Genomic DNA, 22,621 nt, shown 5'->3' on the forward strand with positions numbered 1-22,621 from the left:
TTATGTTTATGTCCTCCAAATCTTATCTCTAAACCATGCATAGTGACGCCACTGTGCTGTGACATGGAAGCATGCAAGTTTCCATACAAGATTTTCGCACCTGTGCCCTCAGTTTTTGCACATGAAGCCCATACACCACTTCCAACATTGTCAGACATTCTCAGTTAAGTTAATACAATAATGTTTTTCTGTGTTTCACTCACCAGCATTCAGTTACATTTTGCCAGAGTGAATGCCATATGTGACTCCATTTTTAAGTAATAAACAATGTTAGCCATGATTACATCCTTCCTCTTCAAAAAAGTTCATACCAATAGTCATCCCCACACTCAGCTCTCACATCTCCAACCAGCCAATTCGATGACACTGACCAACCCTCAGAGGATGATCACTTGTCTCAGATTCAGTTTAGCTGAGCATTCCAGGAATTGGAAAGAAAACAACAGGGACACCTGCTATTGTTTGACAAAGACTTTAGAACAATTCGCTGTTGTACATTGTGCGCGGTGTGTAGTGTCAACAACAATGGCCACGGCCACCACATAACCTTTCACTTACCTAGAAAGAAGGTGGTGGAAGCATGTTCAATAGTAAAAACATGTTTAAATAGCATCCCACTGTGCCATTGTAACATGCAATGATGAAGTACAACTGCAACAGTTATATTAAATCAAGTCCATAACCACTCATCATATCTGCAGTGTCACAGTAGCTAGGCTGCAAGCACAACTGTCACTTGATGGTTGAAGCATAGAAAACCCTTCAATATAAACATCATTTTGGCAATTGTATGAAATTTACTGGATTTAAAAAAAAAACAAGATCGCTGAAATTTTTGGGCTACTGTCTCTTCCACACTCACCGCAGTGAGTCTGAGCGTTTTCCCCTTTTATTACAACCCATCCTAGAACATAGCCAAACACTCCCAGAACTGGTAGAAATTCTTGCAGAGATCCAAGTATCTGCCATGTGAGATTCAAATGCTAATTCACTTCTTAAATTGGCCACATTCCAACAGTGATGACAAATTATGCTTCAATATGTAAAATGGTCCTTACGGATTAAACAGCAGAAAAAGAGTCAATATCAATTCAAAGTAATGTTTCTCTCCATAAATAGAGGATTTGTATCATATATATAACACATAGATGTTTGAAAGGAAGGAACAATTCAAAATGATTGGCAATATTAGCCAATACAGAAATTTCATTCCTTCAGAAAACCATTCTTCAGATTCAGAACTGAACACCAGAATTAGAGGTCATCTTGAATATAATAAAGAACATTACTATAAAAATATCATTGTAATTACTGTCAACAAATCTTTGTCTACATGAAAGACTGCTATAGAACTGTACTATGTTCTGGGCAGCAAAAACTTTTAAAAGGGCAAACATGGCTGATTGAAAGTTTTAGATGTTGAAAACAAACTAATATCGAAAACGTGGATGTGATTTTACATGTCTGATGTGATATACCCATAGATCTTTGTCACTAATGGCTAATGCATTAATGAAGTCAACTGAGTCTGACACAACTGGTCATTTTTGGAAAAAGGAAGAAAAGGAAAAAGGAAACTTTTACAAAACTCACAAACCAACAGATGACTGAACAAATTACAAATGCACATATAATCAAGTGCTAATTTCAGGCCAGTATGTGTAGGGATAGCATGTAGAATAAAACCACTAAACATTTACAAGGCCACAAGGTAATCAATTTTGTATTAGAAAGACCATTCAGGCTATTTAGTGCATCCATCCAAAAGCACTCAACAATTCCCCACTTCCATTGCAACATCGAGTTTCTTCAATACACCTAGGTATTCACTTCCTTCACTCAATTGGGAAGTCCACTGATTTGCATTAAATTCAATTTGCTAATAATCCACCGAAACAATTACTTTGTTCAATTCATTCTATAATTTCTGAGCTCATTCCTCTAATTCCATTACCCCTCTCAATTTGATGCCATGAGTGAACCTGACCACAATACATCAAGTTTCTGAATCCAGGTTATTTATGCAACTGAGAAACTGCAGTGCTCACAATACTGAGCTCTGGATACTTACTCAGTACTTTTCTGCACTCTAATACTTCTCTGCCAATGCGCAATCATTTCTTCCTACCTCTCAGTTTCTTATCCATTCCCAGGGTTTGCCTTGAATCCTCATAACTTTGAGTTTGAAAAACAACTTTCATAAGGGACTTTTATCACATGCCATTTGGGAATCTAGGTATGCCACCATTAAAAGGTCTTCCCACCATCAATGTGGGCTGTTATTTTCTCAAAAATGTCAAGGCAGGATCTTCTCCTTTCAAGTTCATATTTTCTAACGATTTATTAATATATTATTATAATAAAGATACTCAAATCTACTCTGAATGACCAATTCCATTTTTACTTTTCAGAAAAAAACACTAATGATTCCAGTTACCATTGTGCGGGGTGGAGAGGTCACGATTGAATGTAGGAAATTATTTTTGTGCCAGCACATTGGTATCCTGACCTGCTTCTCCACTTTTCTGAAAATATTTTCTTTAATAAAACAAGGCCCTAACTCTTTGTTGTCACTGGAATAATGCTCTTCTACTGTTCATTAGCTTTCAAGTACAATACCTATCATTGTATTTTTGTTTCTCTGAAAAAAATTAAATTTTATTGTACCTAAAAGCAAATAATTTTACTGAGATAATATTGTTTTTCATCATTTCATTTGAGAGTTATGGCCATTTCAGACACTCTTCCGTTCCAAGGTGCCCGTAACCCTCTCATGTGTTTTGACACGTTACATTATTTACTGAAAAACAATACAATTCAAGAAAATGGTCACAGAATTTTAGTTTGCATAACAGTGTCCATGACTCTAGGCAGCACGCTTACTGGGTCACCTTGTTATTTGCTGATCCTACCAAAACTCTGCATGAAAACTGTATTTTGAATAACGCAGGATACCAGAAAAGGATGCAGACTTTCTTTTACCGATATCACAATGCTCCCACTGAGCACATTTAGCAGTAATACCAAAAAGAAAACTCTCACTTAAAGCAATACACTTTTATCTCGTAGCAAACAAGAAATGCACATCACCTCAAAATGTTCTCAGCATCAGCAATACACCTGGTAGGCTCCAGCAGTGATTCTCATGTAATATCTAACTCAAAATATAATTTGCAGACGCAACTCGCATTTGGAAGGACAAAATGTATAATTATATTGCTTTGCATTTTCAAGGGTTAAATTGACATGGTATTAAATTTTAGCATACCCGCCATTCTGCTTTGCTGAAAACCTGGACAACACCAGATTATCTACAATGCAAGTGAAACAATACCTGTCCTCTTTAAAAAGACTGTGTGCCAAGTGTAGCATGGAACAAATTACGAGTTTCCTGCATGAACATTTAATTAGTATTGGCGTTTACAGTATAACAATGCCCAAATGCTGATTATGTAACCAAGCAACTTGCAAATTTGGCCTTTGTAACAATGATGCATGCGTCAACAACTGTTATAACTGTACTGCAGTCAGGAAGTTCGGGCCCATGCCTAATCCAATATGACCTGCATTTTGCATGTGAAAAACCTTTGTTATTTACATACATTACATTGGATCATTATTAACACCTTCAAGTCAGAAGGTTGTGGCTTTAAGCCCCACTCCAGATACTTGAGTGCGCACTGTTGAAGGAGCAGCTTTTCAATAAGGCATTAAATAAGACTCCATTGCTCTCTGAGATAAATGTAAAAGATCCCATGGCACAATTCAAAGAAGAGCATGGGGGTTCTAGGCGTCCTAGCTAACCTTTTTGTCCCTCAAGCAGCACAATTAAAAACAGATTATGTATCATTTATGTCATTAGTTGTTTGTTGAGCCTTGATGTGTGCAAAGTAGCTGCCAAATTCACTCCATTATAACAGTGACTCTGCTTCAAAAGTACATCTTTGGCTGCAGCATTTAAATGTTGTATCTGACAGACTTAATGTTAATTATAAGTTACATAACATGTAACAATACAAACTAACTGAAACCAAAACATTTTTTTTATTTGTTCATGGGATATGGTCATCACTGGTTAGGCCAGCATTTAATGCCAATCCCTAATTGCCCTTGAGAAGTGGGTGGTGAGCCCCTCCTTGAAGTTCATGTGGTGTAGGTAACACCCACAGTGCTGTTAGGGAGGGAACACATTTTGAAATGATTGGCATTATTACATATTTGGGTCTTCTCTAAAGTTTTAAGCCTAGATTATTTCCACTATCCAATTTTAGGATCACTTATGGGTGAATCTCCACTCCCCATACCTTGACTTGAGATTGTGGTGGCTTTTGATATTGTAGTGGGGATTGAACAAAAACATTCTACCTTTGCACCATCTCTCCCAACTCTTTCACTGCCTCTATGCTGCTAAACTGCTCATACAACTTTCAGCCACTTTCGTCCAGCTAAGCATTGGGAAGACTGAAGTAATTGACTTCAGCACCTACAACAAACTGTGTACCCTTGCCACAGACTCCAAGCCACTGTCCTAGTTTTAAGCTGATTGTTCGGAACCTATCAGACCCTAAGCTAAGCTTCCAATCCTATATCCTCGCCATCACAAATACTGTCTACTCCCACCTTCGGAACAGTGCCCACCTCTCAGATAACTATATATTAGTTGTAATTAATTGTGTGCTGTTCATCAGCTTGAACTGGGGTTCACTTATGGTCCGACAAATAAGAACAATTTGAACCTGTAGTTGCTGGGTTAGTAGGTGCATGTTTAAAATGTGCAGCTCTGTAAATAAATGCTTATAAAAGTGTGTAAAGATTGGCTCCAGTTCCATCCTTCACCGCTTGACTTTATTGAGTATAACACTCAGGACCTACCTCGGCACATCTGCCACTGAAATCCTTAGCCACATCTTTGAAAACTTTGAATTAATTACTCCAATACTCTCCTGGCTGTTCTGCCTTCCTCCATACACCATAAACTTCAGGTCACGGAAACCTCTGTTGCCTGTATTCTATAGCTCACCAAGTCGTGTTCACCCCTGTTCTTGCTGACCTACATTGACTCTCAGCCCCCCAATACTTCAAATTTACAATTCTCAATATTGTGTTTAACCAAAAATTAATGCTCATGGTGCGATCTTATTCCCAGCCTAAATAACCTTAAAAATGTTATCAGCACAGTAGGGTTGCAGCTGCATTTCTGAATGGTACCATGATAAGAATAAAGTCCAAAGGCCATCAGTGGTTTCCTCTGGACTTCTCCCACAAATACAATATAATAGGTGCTGCCTATAATTACTATACTTTTTGTGCCCAGCATCCATGGGACATTGTGTGATGGAGTTCACAGTTTGGGGAAATGGGACGAATTCTGCCATTAACAAGGAAAAATCAGAAACAGCAGTACGCTTCAAAGCAAGGTAATTATCAATGGTACAACAGCTTGCACTTGTTTTCAAGAACAAAGCATTAATTAGACCTCTGATCCTCTAATAAAGATATAAAAAAACAAAAATTTCTGTAGAGCAATAGAAAACAAGAGTATTATACTAATTAACAACACAGCAAATAAATTTGGCAGTTGCCAAAGGCAATGAAACTAGATTGTATATTCTCCAATTAAGCAGTCTAAGAATATGAGAACAAACATAAGCCTGATGGAGTGGATCTTATGATGTAGCAGAATACTTCCCAATAATTCAAGTACATGGCTAATGAACTGCACAGTCAGGTCCATTGGAATATTTTCCATTTTCCACTGATGGCATGGAAAGGTAACAAAGCTTGAAAAATTCTGTAATTTAAGGGGATTGACACTGCACAAGACTAGACACTTGCCCTCTTGAAGGCAGATTAACATCTAACATCACAGCATGCTCTAGAATCACAGAAAGATAATACAGCACAGTTGGAGGCCATTCAGCCCATTGTGTTTATGCCTGATCTTTCGAAGAGCTCCCCAATTAGCCCCACTTAACTGCCATTTCCCCATGGCCTTACAGATTTTTCCTTTTCAAATATTTAACCAAATCCATTTTGAAAGTTACTATTGAATCTGCTTCCACCATCCCTTCAGGCAGTGCATTCTAGATCACAACAACTCAATACTCAAAAACATTCTGCCCCAGGCTCTTCTGCCACTTACCATAAATCCAGGTCCTCCAATTAGCTGTACAGACTACACGTCAAAGACACTTCATTGGCTGCATTGTGCTTTGGGACATCCTTTGGGAAATCATGAAAGACACTGTATAAATGCAAATTTTCCTTTCTTTCCTTTACCGGATCCTTCTGCCACTGCAAAGTTCTTTCCTATTTACTCTGTCAAAACCATTCTTTTTTTTTCATTTACAGAATGTGGCTGGACCAGCATTTATTGCCCATTTCTAATTGCTCTTGAGAAGGTGGTGGTGAGCTGCCTTCTTGAACCGCTGCAGTACATGTGGTGTAGGTACACCCACAGTGCTGTTAGGGAGGGAGTTCCAGAATTTTGACCCAGCGACAGTGAAGGAACGGTGATATATTTCCAAGTCAGGATGGTGAGTGACTTGGGAGGGGAACTTGCAGGTGGTGATGTTCCCATGTGTCTGCTGCCCTTATTCTTCTAGATGGCAGCAGTCATGGGTTTGGAAGGTGCTGCGCCTAAGGAACACCTGTGTTAAATCTCCCTTTATACTTCTTTGTTCCAATGGGAGCAACTCGTCTCTATGGAGGAAGAGTAGGTGATTGAAGAGCCCCTTTCTGCGCTGTATCATTCTATGTTTCTATGCCACTGGTTGACTTTTTTAAAAATTGCAGCTGCATCATTTATATGATCTATCCTCAAAATTAATCATTTTTCTGGTAAGTTCCATGCTCTTATTTATGAGGAGGGAGTGCAGATTGAATCAAAGTCATTGAAAGAGTTCAATGTTAAGGATCTATTTTTAAATGTTCAAAGTTTACTGTTCCAGAACTGGATAACAAAAAACATTTCTAACGATTCAGATCCAAGGTTGAATTATGTTTGGAAAGAGATAAGCTGATCTTGTGATTTTAATCTGCCCTGATCATGTTGATCATCACTCAGTAATTCTTGTGGAAGTTATTCAACAATTACTTGGCCTTCAGTGTGAAACTGTTCACACCCCAACAATTGAGTGCATTGGTGCCAGCTTCAACAATGACTTTTGCACTGAGAGCAAGGATGTAGATCCAGAATACTGATTTCAAAACTTTAATCTCAACATCGCTCACCATTATTCAAAACTTCTTAGATGGCTATATATAATTGCCCACCAGTCTTTTAATTACTCCCAAAGACAGTTTATAATTTTAGGATTGCAACAACATCTTGCATTTATATTGTGGCTTTAACACAATAAAACTTCTTAAGAGCCTTCACAAAGGCATTTAGGGACTGCACTCTACAGGGAAACAAAGTTAGGGAAGGTGAATAAAGGAGAGTCCATGAAGTTGGGAAGAGGTGTACAGAGAGGTAGGGATTTAGGAAGAGAATGCAAGTACATAAGGATAATTTTCTAATTATTCTTCAAATTTCACATAGCTGGTTTGTTCCACTTCATTTCCCAGTACTAAGAGAGTTGGCAAAGTGTCTTGTTATTTTTGTGTCCAAGGTTGACTGTTTTGTAATCACTGGTTAATCTTTTGCGACTGTTTAATTTCTTGCTTTTTTAATAAATTTGTAAATAACAGCGTAAATCACATGGTCTGACATGTTAGAAGACAAGACACTGCATGTAATTTCCAGTCAGTATATTACAATTCCTCAGATAATGAAGCAATCTCTTCCCACATGCAGCAAGAACTGACAACATTCTGGCTTGAACTGAAAAGAAGCAAGTAAAATTTGCAAAACTTAAGTGCCAGGCAATGACCATCTCCACCTCCACTTGATATTCAATGGCATTACCAAAGCTGAAGCCCCCCCATCATCAACAACCTGGGGGGTGACCACTGGCAAGAAACAGAACTGGACCAGCCACATAAATACTGTCACTACAAGAGCAGTTAAGAGGCTGGGAATTCTGCTCCGAGTAACTCACCTCCTCACTCCCCAAAGACTTACCACCATCTACAAAGCACAAGTTAGGAGTGTGATGGAATACTGTTCCCTTGCCTGGATGATGCCAGCTCCAACGGAATGCATGAAGCTCAAACAATCCCCTTGATTAGCAGTCCATCCACCATCTTAAACAATTACTCCCTCTGCCTCTGACACACTGTGACTACTGCTTGTGCCATCTACAAGATGCACTACAGCAGCCAGCAACTTACCAAGGCTTCTTCAATAGCATCTTCCAAGCCCACAACCTCTTCTGCTCAGAAGAACAAGGGAAGCAGTCACATGAGAACACGACCACTGGTTGCAAGTTCCCCTCCAAGTCACATACTATCTTGACTTGGAACTATATTAACACTCCTTCATCCTCGTTAAGTCAAAATCCTGGAATTCAGTCTCTAACAGAATATGGGTGTACCTATACCATATGGGCTGGTTCCAGGAGACGGCTCACCACCACCTTCTCCAGAGCAATTAGGGATGGGAAATAAATGCTGGCCTTATCACCTATGCCCAAATCCCATGTGTGAATAAAAATAAAGGTAGTCTGTCCAATCCTGAGCAACAATACATTGCAGATATTTTGAGTACACAGTCACAACTCAGTTTGTACAGAGTGCAGGCTTGTTCTGAGAGATGTCCTTAGTAATGAGAGATGTTCTTGGTATTAAGCATGAGACAGATATCTGGGACAGAGCAAAAATATAATCCTTTTATAATTGTGTATTTTGCAACATGTGAAATCATTCAATGTTTTTATTTAATTTCCAGAAGACTACAAATACCACAGTATGAAAGAGAAAGAACTCGAATTTATATAGCACCTTTCATGCCATTGGACATTCCAATGTGCTTCACAGCCAATTAGTTACTTTGAAATCTCATCATTGTGTCCATGTAAGCAAATACAGCAGCTAAAAGACCATAAGACGCAGGGGCAGAAGTAGGCTATTCGGCCCATCCAAGTCTGCTCCGCCATTCAGTGAGATCATGGCTGATCTGATAATCCTCAACTCCAATTTCCTGCTTTTTCCCCATAACCTTTGATTCCCTTACTGATTAGAAGTCTGTCTATCTCCTCCATGAATATACTTAACGACCCAGCTTCTACAGCCCTCTGTGGTAAAGAATTCCACAGATTAACTACCCTCTGAGAGAAGAAATTCCTCCTCATCTCTGTTTTAAATTAAGTTGTGTGAAGCAAGATTCTGCAAACTTCAATGAGATAACTGACCAGACGATCCGATTTGCTCAAGTGATACTGTTGACTGATAAATTTTAATGAGGAGACCAGGTGAACATCCCTGCTATTCTCTGAATAGTGCTAAGGCATCTTTTACATCCACCTGAATAGGCAGGTTGGGCCTCAGTAAAGCATCTACTATGAAAGACAGCACCTCTGACTATGCAGTCGTTAATCACGTCTCGTGTAGCAATGATGAAGGGATCGAACTGCTCAAAAGGAAGTTCAACATTCCATATTTGGTATGAAATCATGCTGCTAAACTTCAATTAAAATTCAAGAATTATTAACTTATACAAAGTATATTACCAGCTAGATACTTACAGCACTTTAAAGAGTGCAAATATATTGCCTTAAAATAAGAAGTTGAACTGTGGATCAGAAACATGCTAAATAAATTTTCATTTTCATGGTTAATTTCAAGTTTCCACTTATGCCACAAAGATAATCTGTAAACTTTAAAGTGGATATGTGATGTTCAAAATAAAAGTTCATTCATCTTAAAAGGAGTGATGCATTAAAATTGTTAAGCTTAGTAAAAGATTGTCCAGCTCTAAGTTGACAACTACACCTTCAGTTAATCCTGCCCTACTTGAGCAACAGCAATGACTTCCCCTCCATCCCTTTTCATGAAGGTGTTAACTTCTTGCTGCAGTGCAATTCCACAAAATCCCAGTACCTTCCAATAGCTTGCCCGACCATTATTCTTCATTTGTGAGCTTTGAAAGGTATTGGCAAGCTAAATCAATGGCCATGGCAACCACTTCCAGTTGGGCCACTGGATTATCACAAATTGGAACAAGCTAAACCAGGTGTTGCAGCCAAGTTTAACAGCTTTACCACTACTCCAACTGAAATAACTAATACAGCATAACTACACTGTTCTAATGAAGTTTATCAGAAGCTTAAGGAAAAGCACCTCATCTTTCGATTAAGCACTTTTCATTTCTTTGCTTGTCCAAGCACCACTTGCTTTTCCATGCACATTCATCCATTTTGTCACTTAATCACTCCCGCAAACAATCCTATTACAGGCAATTCCTTTTGATCCTTCTTCCTTCCATTTCCCACCCCCCCCCATCCCCTTTTCCTGCCTCTATATATTCTTAAAAGCTGTTACATCTCTAGCTTTTGCCAGTTCTGATGAAAGGTCAACATTTAACTATGTTTCTCTCTCCACAGATGCCAACTGATCTGCTGAGTATTTCCAGCATTTTAACTTAAGAATAGGAATCCGAGACTTTCCTGGTATCTATAGTTCAACTGGACACTCAATAAAGCCATTGAGCTTTCGGAGGTGTGGAGCAACAGACTTAAACAGACTTATCAGCAAGACTCGTGTATCCGTTATTTAGCAATGATCAACAATAGAAACAGGCTCAGGTCTGCACAAAAGGGAGCAACAAGAGTGTATGTAACTACAAACACAAACTGCAGATAACCCAAATTGGAATTATAGCTGCATGTCAGAAACAACTTGAATTGTTTTTCTGGAATTTTACAGATGGAGACTTTTATACTGAAAATGCAAAAGGTTGACTTCTATCCATCACTGGTGATATTAGTACTGCTGCAATATAGCACATATTTAATTTAAAACCTGAACACAGAATGACAATGAAACATTTTATTAAATACAGTGGCGACCCGAATGAAAATAAAAAGTCCTTTCATAAAACATTGTAAAATGGATGACTGCAGTACAATCAAATGACACACCAGCATGCTCTGCAAAGGACTGCCAAAACAGAAGTGTGATTTCTCCGTCTTTGCTTTCTCCCTCCTCCAGCCGAGCTTCTAATCTTTGCTAATACTGTTGCTAGAATATTCGCAATAGAAACCAGGTACCCTTATAGCAAGGGAGAAAAATACTACCAAACATGGAGAACTGCCCTTCAGTCTGACTCAGACTGATACAGGTCCATCAGCATGTCAATCCATGAGCAGTGGTGGCGGGAGACAGTAGTAAGACAAACAGCCATCACATTAGAAAAGCTCAAGTTCTTTTGTTTTATTCATTCACGGGACTTGGGCATCACTGGCTAGGCCATCCCTAATTGCTCTTGATAGCTGCTTAGCTTGCTAGGGCATTTAAGAGTCAATCACTTGCTGTCAATCCAGACTCACATGCAGGCCAGACCAGTTAAGGACATCAGATTTCCTTCCCTAAAGGACATTAGTGAACCAGATGGGTTTTTATGACAATCGACAATGGTTTCATGGTCATCATTAGACTTTAAATTCCAGATTTTTATTGAATTCAAATTCCAATATCTGCCGTGATGGGATTCGAACCCAGGTCCCCAGAACATTACCCTGGATCTCTGGATTATTAGCCCAGTGATTGGTCTTCACACCTCCAATTGTTGGGCAACATTCAAGAGAATATATTTCACATAATGGGTTTATTTAGAAAGAAAGACTAGCATTTCTATGGTGCCTTTCACATTCTCAGAATGTCCCCAAGCACTCTACAGGCAATTAAACACTTTTGAATTATAGCTACTGCTGTAATGTAGGAAATGCAGCAGCTAATTTACATACAGTAAGCTCCCACAAACGGCACTGAGGTAATGATCAGATTGTCTGTTGTTTTCTAAGTGATATTGGTTGAGGGGTATTGTCAGGACACAGAAGTACAAAGAAGAAGATTCCCTGCTCAAATGATGCACTGAAAGCTTCCAAAAGGCACAGATTTCTCTTGGATTCTGATCGCACATGTTCTTTAAAGTGCTGTTCTAAACATCACAAAGAAACTTGCCATTTATATTTATAGTAAGACAACTAAACCCTGGCCAGTTAACAGTATCTCCATCACTACCCAAATGTTGATTTACAGATAAATACAAAGCAACAAAGAAATATGTCCATCAGCCTACCATCTCGTTCTCTAGGACTTTAATTGAAAAAAAGTGCTCAAAATAGCTAACGCAGGAAAAGAGCAGGTGATATATTCGGACGTTTTTCAAAAACATAGTCCAAACAGAAGCTGGTAAGAGCACACAGGTATGTATTATAAAATCAAATCCACTGGTATATAAAAGCACACATAGGTGTTTACTCAACTTGTACAATGAATAATATATTTGTAAACATGAATTGGATTTTCTCTCACGGCACAAAAACATGAGATATCCATTGCACTGGGAGAACTCTGTCATGCCTCAAGCAAGGAATGTCAGTATACCATTTTAACATGACTGTAGAAGGGCACTGCAGTGCAAATTTCAAACTGATTCCAGTTAGATTTGCCTAAAACACAATTCTTGCTTTGCTCAGAATTTACAGTTTGCAAATTTTGTTGCACCTGGGACCTGGCTTACTTATATGCAGGCTTCCAAAACAGTTTCAGTTGCTTTCTTTTGCACTTCTAATTACATTTTGTTCCAGGATCTTGTTGGGTGTTCCATGACTTCAATAAATTTTCCACCCCTATAGTTCCTTCACTATTCCGTTCTAATGAAAGGTCACTAGCTTGAACAAATGCTGCCTGGCCTGAGTATTTTCCTTTTATTTTCTTTCACAGTTCTTGGTTTCTGCAGCTATTTAAGTTGCACCATACAACGTAGTTCCTTTGGAATTTCTGAATGCACTGCATGATTTACCTGAGGAGCAGCCAAAAATTGCAGGTGCAACAAAAGCCAGGAAATTTAACCTGTACCTGCCACTACACCAGGACCCATTTTTGATGATAGCCCAGATTTGTTGGTTGATATTTTACTTTGGTAATGACTCCTTTCATTCTTGGCACAAAAAAAAGTTAGTCAGTTTCATTCACATTCAATAAAGTTCCACACAAAAGGTTGACATGCAAGATAAGGGCTCCTGGAGCTCGGGCTAATATATCAGCATGGATGGAGGATTAGTTAACGAACAGGGAGCAGAGAGTAGGGATATATGGGCATTTTCAGTCATGATAAAGGGCATGATAAGTCATAATTACTGTCAAACAGGCTACCTGGCACTGAAACTTGAATTTTGAGCGTGAAGTCTAATTCCTTCAGAATTTAATTAGGGTTGTGATTAAAATATCTTTTTTTTTTGCTTTTCTCGTCTATGTCTTCTATCTCCGACCAGTTTAGACTCTGTGTGCCTCAGTGAGGATACAGTACTTCAGCCTGGGTTGGAAGGCCTCACTGCTGCTTGTCTTGCTCACAAATGCCACAGGCCTTCTGTAGAGGATGCATCGCTGTTTTGGACACCCAATGACAGCAAGTTGCCACTCAAAAACCCGTGCAACCTCGGGGCAGCTGTCAGCATACTGAGCAGTGAGTGATGTTCCTTTACCACTGGTGTGTAGTGCTTTCAACCATAAACTTTTGAACAAATATAACTTTTTGAATAGTTTCCTCAATTACTGTACAAGTAGCACATCATCTGCCTTGTTTATCAGGTCACCATTCCACTCTCTGTGGCAGGGAATAGTGCAAAGTATGGAGTAGGAGGAGGTAAATGATATATACCATGACAAGCCGACATGGAAAAATAAATGAAAATGGAGGAGGAAAGAGAATGATACTTTCCTTGAATTAACCTGCATGAGATGGACAGAGTAGCATTGAATCCTAATAAACTGTAAGTGAGGCTAGGTGCCGACAACTCACTGAAAACTTGTTTTAGCCATTGTATTATGTCAAAACGCTGGCAAAATTTCATGGAGTCGATTTGGCATGCAGAGTGCTCATGTATTTTTGGGTTATGTAATTTAAATTTATTAAAATGTTAATATCAATCTACTGCACACAGATCTATCTACTGAATTTCACAGGAAAGCCCTAAAAAGGAAAATTCTCCACCCGCTTCCAATCATATTGCAAGCAAAGTGAAATAAAGAATAAGCTGCTTACCATTCATGACTGTGGGAAACTGAGCCATCATGGTCATGAGTGTGCCTTGCTAGCTATCAGCCATCTGCAACAAAAACATGCTCTATTAATTATGCACCAAGGACAGACACCAGCTCACTGCCCTGCTGAGCAGGGAGAATGTCAGCTCCCTTTAGCTCACACTTCCGATAATGAACAATGCATGGGTCCAGGTTTGTGCTGATCAAGCCGAATTCTCTCACAGACAAAAGAAAAGAAACAGGATAAGCAAAGCTAATAGGAGGGTTTCCCCAAAGAAACATAAGCATATTAAGTACTATTACTGGATAAACCCAAAAATATGAAACAAGCAAGGGATGCAAAGTTCCTATCTAATTCACACAATAGTAGTTAGGGCTTTAAATGAATCAACATTATCTCTAACAGTCTTAACTGGATTTCCTAGTAAAAATACAAACATCTTTTAAAAAAGAATCCTGATGATGAGTTCGTTATACTAACAACACACAAACTGCATTACACATAAATCCCGTCTAATGTTTGAAGATAAAACACCGTAAAATGTTCAGTGCTCACTTTCCACCTGTCTCTCCCCCACATAATTTAATCATGGAATGTGCCACTGTTCCACTTACATGGTGGAAATATGAGGGATTGCACAGGATACAGAGTTCATTTCAAGGGTGAAGTCAACCCTCCAATTGAAAGATTAAGTCACAAGTAGAATCCTGCCCAAATGTCACTGCAACCCACTGACAGGAACGAGAAACAGTCTGCATTATTTTTCAGTAAACCACTCTGTTCCTATTGTGTGACATGGAAGCAAAAGCATCTCTCCACATTTAACAAGGTAAGTGCCCAAGCTAGCAATGTGAAATATGGAGCAGAATGAAGGCACCTAACAAATTAATGTGGTTTGAATGACACAGAAATAAGCAAATATGACATTTGAGTGGCTTATACACAGATCAAAGCTCTGGTATCACAGACTTGGATAAATTCATTCATCTTTCTAATGCTGAAATGAGAGACAGGTACAACAATGCTTTTTAAGGCAATTTCCTTTCAGAAATGACCCTAACAAAATATTGTGTCTGTTATGTACCAGGTCTGTTTGCATTATGGCCAAGTGATCAATTCAGAAAATTTGTTGGCTAAATATTTAAGCCTGTGTTTTTTCCCTTTCTAATTATTTATTTTCTACTTTAATTATACTTTCATTGCTAAATGATCATAATATGCAAAACCCTTCTCCCCAAATTCAATTCTTTCCTCAATCATATTCCAAGAAAAAATCTAACAATCACATTCCAATGAATAATTTTCCAAAGTATAACCAACTTTCATATTTCCTCACCTACCACACAAAAACCCTAAAAGTGAAATTACTGCATAACAAATTTTTTAAAAATCACAAAAGTCAAATTCATAAACTTGGCCCCAATAATTCTGCTCTCTCCTCACCTTCACAAAAAGAACAATAGTCCCTGCCCTAACAACTCAGAAAATGTAGAGAAAACGTGGACCAAATCCCCTTCATGGTCTACACCCATGAGCTGAATTCCCAAGTTCAATCTCCATGTATTAACAGGCCATGGATTTGATCCAAAGGGCACTCTGTAGCATATCCCAAACACCCCCACCCATACCAGCCCCTTCTCCGCTCCAGGAATACAGATTCTCAGAACCAACATGTCTTTGGGACACCGATAAAGTGGCTTTTTTCGCTATTTGAAAACAACACAATACCATTAAAGGTGGTTGGGAGTTTTCCCACCAATATTTTCTGCCCTTGACTGGATCCACCATCTTTTAGTTTGTGTTTGCTTGTAATTCTTTTTTAAATAAACAAGATTTTTTCTTGGACAAAGGAGAACAGCATTTTAATATTTTAGATGTGGCAAGATAAACAATAGTTAAGACCGAGATAGATAGGTTCTTGATTGGTATGGGGATCAAAGGTTACGGGGTGAAGGCGGGAGAATGGGGTTGAAAAACTTATCAGCCATGATTGAATGGCGGAGCAGACTTGATGGGCCGAATGGCCTAATTTCTGCTCCTATGTCTTATAGTCTCTTATGGTCTTATATTTCTACAGAAGGTGACACCCATTCAATCAGCTCAGTTCAATCTGAAAATCTAAGCAATGCTGATTTTTGCAAACTATTGCAGATCCCAATGTTATCTGTCTGACTTATTTTTAAACCTTGATGCGTGCTTCTAATTTCCACTATGATACATCATGCCTATGATATCCATATAATTTTTTTAACGTTAATCAAAGTTCTTAGGTTTTAGAGGAGGCTATTCAGTCCGTCGAGTTTGTGCTGGCTCTCTGCAAGAACAATTCAGCTAGTCCGACTCTCCTGTCGTAAACCTGCACATTTCTTATTCTCGGGTACTTCTGGAAGCCACAATTGAATCTATCTCTACCATGCTTTCAGTTACTCCAGATCCTAGCCATTCGTTGCATAAAAAAATGGTTTCTCTTGTCACCTTTTGTTCTTAAATCACCTTAAATCTGTGACCCCTGGTTCTTTACCCATCTGTCAGCATTACTTCCACTTCAGAAAAAAATATTCATAGGGAAGTTGGGTTTCATCATACCCGACACCCATCTATAAACTAGGACACCACCCATAGAAGGCAAGGAGGAGCAGCAGTGATGTCCCACACTACATCAGTGTGCTTTCTACACAGTTTGTGGTCAGCCATAACCACCCAATGACTCATGTTGAAATGTCTGCATGTGTCACAGTTTGCTGAAAACAGGTTTGACACTGTTTCAGTACATATTTTTATTCGTCCATGGAATGTGGGCGTTGCTAGCAAGGTCAGCATTTATTGCCCATCTCTAAGTGCCCATGAGAAGGTGGTTGTGAGCCACCTTCTTGAACCCCTGCAGCCAGGGGGAGGGGGGGAGGAGGCAGGTACACCCATAATGCTTTTAGGAAGGGAGTTCCAGTATTTTGACTCAGCAAGGATGAAGGAACGGCGACATATTTCCAAGTCAGGGTAGTGTGCGTCTTGAAGGAGAACTTGGAGGTGGTAGTGTTCCCAAGCACCTGCTGCTCCTGTTCTTCCATACAGTAGAGGTTGTGAGTTTGGAAAATGCCTTGGTGAGTTGTGGCAGTACATCTTTTATATGGTATACATGCAGCCATGGTGTGCCAATGGTGGAGGTAGTGAATGTTAAGGTGGTGGATGGGGTGCCAATGAGGTGTGTTGCTTTGTCCTGAATAGATTCAAGCTTCTTGAGTATTGTTGGACCTGCACTCATCCAAGCCAGTGGAGAATATTCCATCACAGTCCTGATTTGTACCTCGTCAATGGGGGAAAGGGCTTTGCGGAGTCTGGAGGTAAGTTACTCGGCGCAGAATTCCCACCCTCTGACCTAATTTGTAACCACAGTATTTATGTGGCTGGTCCAGTTAATTTTCTAGTCAATAGAGACTCCCAAGATGTTGATGGTGGAGGATTCATTGATAGTAATGCTGTTGAATGCCAAAAAGGAGTGATTATTCTCTTATATTGGAGAGGGTTATTGGCTGGCACCTCAGTGGGACAAATGCTACTTATCAATCCAAGCCTGAATGCTATCTAGATCTTGCTGCATGTGGGCATTGCCTGCTTCATTACCTGAGGAATTGCGAATTGAAATGAATACATCAGCGAACATCTCACTTCTGAACTTATGATAAAGGGAAGCTGAAGATGGTTGGTCCAAGGACACTTCCCTGAGGAATTTGTGCAGCAACGTTCTTGGGCTAAGATGATTGTCCACCACAATCATGTTTCTTTGTGCTCGGTATAACTTCAGACAGTGGACAGTCTCCCCCCCACCACCGATTCTCACTGACTTCAAATTTTGCTAGGTCCTCCTTGATGCCACACTTGATTAAATGCTGCCTTCGTGTTAAGGGCAGTCATTCTCACCTAACCTCGGGAATTCTGCTCCTCTGACCACGTTTTGACCAAAGTTGTAATGAGGTCTTGAGCCAAGTGGTGCTGGTAAATCCCAAACTAAACATGGGTGGCCAAGTGTCACTTGAGAGCACTTCCATCATTTTGCTGATGATTGACAGTTAACTAATAGAATGTAATTGGCTAGACATGATTTGTCCTCCATTTTGTGTTTAGGACACAACTGGGCAATTTTCCACTTTGTCGAGTAGATATCAGTGTTGTAGCTGCACTGGAACAGCTTGACTAGAGGCATAGCTAGTTCTGCAACACAAGTCTTCAGCGCTGCAGCCCGGATGTTGTCAGGGCCCATAGCCTTTGCTGCATCCAGTGCATTCAGCCGTTTCTTGTTATCACGTGGAGTGAATCGAATTGGCTGAAGACTAGCTTCTGTGGGGACCTCAGGAAGAGGCTGAGATGGTCTCAACAACAAGGCTAGTCAGATGGTGTGATGAGATGCAGAGTAAAGCTCACTCTTTTCTACCTTATCATTGATTTATCCTGACCTAAGAGCAGCTGTATAAGCTATTTTTTTTCATTTCCCACATGGGTCATTCTTAATGCTTCTCTGTTTGCCAATTAATGCTGAATGATGGGCAGGTTGAGACTATCTAAACTATGAATCTCTGTAGGTGGCAGAGAGTTTTCATCTGTCTATCTCAGCTGATTCAAATCCATCTTCCAGAATTGAAAAAATAGTGTGCACCAATGTCCCACCCATACTACAGACTTTCAAAAGGAATATTTCAGTTATACAGTACTACCCAGGCTAGGTAAAGGAAAAGGTATTTATTTTTATATATATATATATATATCTGAAAGTCAGTTTAAGCCTAAATACTTCCTGTTTCAAATGTCTGACTAAAATGTTTCATTTTTAAGGTTCGAGAACTTCCTTTGTTTAAAATAGGGGCTTTCTACCAGGCTTAAATCACATCTTTATTTTTTTAGAATAAATGTTTCTCTTCTCAACTTGCTCGTAAAATAGTATGAAGTGGATATAACTCCTTTGTGTGCTGTGTAGCATTTAAAAACCAAAAGCTTCCTATCAGTAAGCTTTCCTCCTTAAAAGGCTATCAGCATGCCCAGTTGCTCTGGCTGCGGTAAGTTTTTTTTAACGCCAGACAGATATAACTTACCTTATTCTCTGACCTATTCTAATGGGATAGATTATTATAAGGACCTATAAGTTACAAATATTATGATCAATATATTCCCCTATGTTTTGCGGGCATTCCTTCCCACTCATAATTTTATTTTTTCCTTCCAACTTTCTATCCACAATTCTGAAGACTGATGTACTGAAGGACCATACTGCAGCCACCAACCAGCCCGAATGGCTGAACTTGTTACAAATGCTAATATTAAGTATTGCCAAGCTCTATGTGACTTCAGAAAGGAATCTACCTTTCACAGGTGCAATTATTCATGAAAGTATTCGTAGCAGCAATCACGCCACAGTTCTTGTGGAGCCAAAGTCCTATCTTCACCCTAAAGTTACCCTCCATTGTGTCATGTGACACTACCACCATGCTAAACGGGATATATTCAGAACTTATCTAGCAAAAACTGGGCCTCCATGAGATGCAGTGCTAAAAAGTAGGAACTGCTCCATTCTTTAGGACAAACAGATTCATTTCATTAACCAAAGTAACTAAAAAAGTGAACATTCTGCAATTAGAGGAAGAATATTCATATCACTAACTGTTATTGCGATGCAAGTAAGGTCTTTTGTTGAAATATAAACCCTGAACACGATAATAAAGCAGGATGGTAGGATCAGGGTTAATAAGTACAAACAAGTGAAAAACTAATTTAAAACCAACACCAAAAGCAACTTCTTCAAGCAAAATCTGGCAGACAGGATAGACGTAAATGTATAGGGCCAAATATTGCTTCAATGGCCGACCTTGTGGCAAACAACATTAATTGAACTTCACTCACCATTAACATCACATATTTGTGCTGCAAATTGCTGGAACATCCATCCAGCAACAACAAACATCACAATCAATGTTGCACCTGGGAGCTGATGTACGCTGTGGCCAATTACTTATTTCCTTGATAAAGTCAAACATATAATATAGAGACAGAAAGAGGGATAAAGAGAGGGACAAACAGAGGAGAAGAAAGAGAGTGAATTAAGAGTGAGAAAAATTAGAGGTAAATAAGGAAAAGAAAAAAAGGAAAAAGCAAAAGAGAACACTGTAATCCAGTTTGTGTTTGGAAAATAGCTAACTTAGTCACTGAGAAGTTAATTAGTGAATGGTAGTCTGTGTGAAATGCACAAACATTCTTGACCCATGATGTAAAGAACCAGCCACCATGATCAAGAACAGTGGAACACCTCAGCACATAAGCCATCGCATTGCTTTCATTCAAATATTTGAATTAAAAGGTAGGAAAGGAGGAGGGGTGGCAGTATTGGTTAAGGAGAACATTTCAGTGCTGGAGAAAGAAGATGTTCCAGAGGGTTCAAGGACAGGGTCAATTTGGCTCCAGGTGAAAAAGCATATTAGAGAAGCAAAGAGGGATTTTGAGAAAAGGCTGGCAGCCAACATAAAGGGGAATCCCAAAGTCTTCTACAGGCATATAAATAGTAAAAGGTTGGTAAAAGGAGGAGTAGGGCCTATTAGGGACCTAAAAGGGAATTTACACACGGGCAAAGGGGCCATGGCTGAAGTATTAAATAAATACTTTGCATCCATCTTTACCAAAGAGGTAGATGCTACCCAGGCCATGTCACTCTGTCACTATAAGGGTTCAAAATTGATAAGGAGCAAGTGTTGAAAAGACTGTTGGTACTTAAAGTTGACAAGGCACCGAGACCGGAAGAGATGCATTCAAAGATATTGAAGGAAGTGAGAGTAGAGCTTGCAGGGGCACGGGCCATAATCTCTCAGTGTTCCCTGGACTCAGAGATGGTGCCAGAGAATTGGAGAATTGCAAACATTATGCCCTTGTTCAAAAAAGGTTGTAAGGATAAGCCCAGCAATTACAGACCAGTCAGCTTAACTTCAGTGGTGGGCAAGATTCTAGAAGCAATTATTTGGTATAGAATTAGTCACATGGAAAAATATTGGTTGATAAGGAAGAGCCAGCATGGATTTCCAAGGCAGAAATAGTGTTTAACTAACTAGGAGTTTTTTGAAGTAACAGAAAAGGTCGATGAGGGTAATGCTGTTGATGTGGTGTATATGGACTTTGAAAAGGCATTTGACACAGTACCACACAACCGACTTGTAAGAAAAGTTATTGCTCATGGAATAAAAGGGGTAGTAGCAACGTGGATACAAAATTGGCTGAAAAATAGGAAGCAGAGAGTAATGGTCGATGGATATTTTTTGGGCTGGAGAAAGGTTTGTAGTGGGGTTCCCCAGGGGTCGGTATTGGGATCCTTGCTGTTCCTGATATATATTAATGATCTAGATCTTGGTATGCAAGGCACAATTTCAAAGTTTGTAGATGATACAAAGCTTGGGAGTGTTGTGAACTGTGTGGAGGATGGTGTAGAACTTCAAGAGGATATAGACAAGTTGGTGGAATGGACAGATAGGTGGCAGATGAAGTTCAATGTGGAGAAGTGTGAGATGGTGCATTTTGGTAGGAAGGGGGACAGACAATATAAAATAAGGGGTGAAATTTTGAAGGGAATGCAGGAGCAGAAAGACTTGGGTGTATATGTGCATGGGTCATTGAAGGTGACAGGACAGGTGGAGAGGGTAATTAATAAAGCATATAGTATCTAGGGCTTTATTAATATTTATATGAAACACTCATTAGACCTCAACTTGAATATTGTACACAGTTCAGAGCACCATATTATAGGAAGGACATGAACACATTGGAGAGAGAAGTGCAGGAGAGGTTTACAAGAATGGTTCCAGGGATGAGAAACTTCAGCTATGAGGATAGATTGCAAAGGTTGGCACTGTTCTCCTTGAGAGAAGAAGGCTGAAAGGAGAGTTGATAGAGACGCTCAAAATCATGAGGGGGCTGGACAGAGTAGATAGGGAGAAGCTGCTCTCACACGTAAAAGTATCAAGAACAAGAGGGCACAGATTTAAGATGATTTGCAAAAGAAGCAAGCGTGACGTGAGAGAAAATTTTTTCACACGACAAGTGGTTTGGGTCTGGAATGCACTGCCTGGAAATGTGGTGGAGGCAGGTTCAATTGAGGCATTCAAGAGGGCATTAGATGATTGTTTCTATTCAAATAACGTGCAAAAGTATGGGGAAAATGGCAATGGCACTCGGTCATAATGCTCATTTGGAGAACCGGTGCAGACATGATGGGCCAAATGGCCTCCTTCTGTGCCATTAAGACTCTGTGATTCTTTTAGACAAAAAGGACCAAGGCCCAACTAAGATAAAAGCAAAAAACTGCAGATGCTGGAAATCCAAAACAAAAATAAAAATACCTGGAAAACTCAGCAGGTCTGACAGCATCTGCGGAGAGGAACACTGTTAACTTTTCGAGTCCATATGACTCTTTTTTCCTTAGTTCTGTTGAAGAGTCATACGGACTTG

General features: G+C 39.5%; 1 protein-coding gene across 11 annotated transcripts in view; it reads right to left on the reverse strand.

Moving 5' to 3' along the window:
• LOC144680734 (intersectin-2-like) overlaps positions 1 to 22,621 on the reverse strand; it is a 217,153-nt gene that overhangs the window by 148,193 nt on the left and 46,339 nt on the right. For 7 of the 11 annotated variants that reach the window (XM_078542045.1, XM_078542040.1, XM_078542039.1 and 4 more), the window contains exon 2: positions 14,150 to 14,213. The exons of the other annotated variants lie outside the window; for them this stretch is intronic. In XM_078542045.1, the coding sequence (XP_078398171.1) occupies positions 14,150 to 14,186 (37 nt within the window). In that variant the 5' untranslated portion in view covers positions 14,187 to 14,213. The remainder of the gene's footprint in view (positions 1 to 14,149; positions 14,214 to 22,621) is intronic. 11 annotated transcript variants of the gene reach the window in all.

Source organism: Cetorhinus maximus, chromosome 5, assembly GCF_964194155.1.
Source record: "Cetorhinus maximus chromosome 5, sCetMax3.hap1.1, whole genome shotgun sequence".
NCBI classification, from domain to species: Eukaryota; Metazoa; Chordata; class Chondrichthyes; order Lamniformes; family Cetorhinidae; genus Cetorhinus; species Cetorhinus maximus.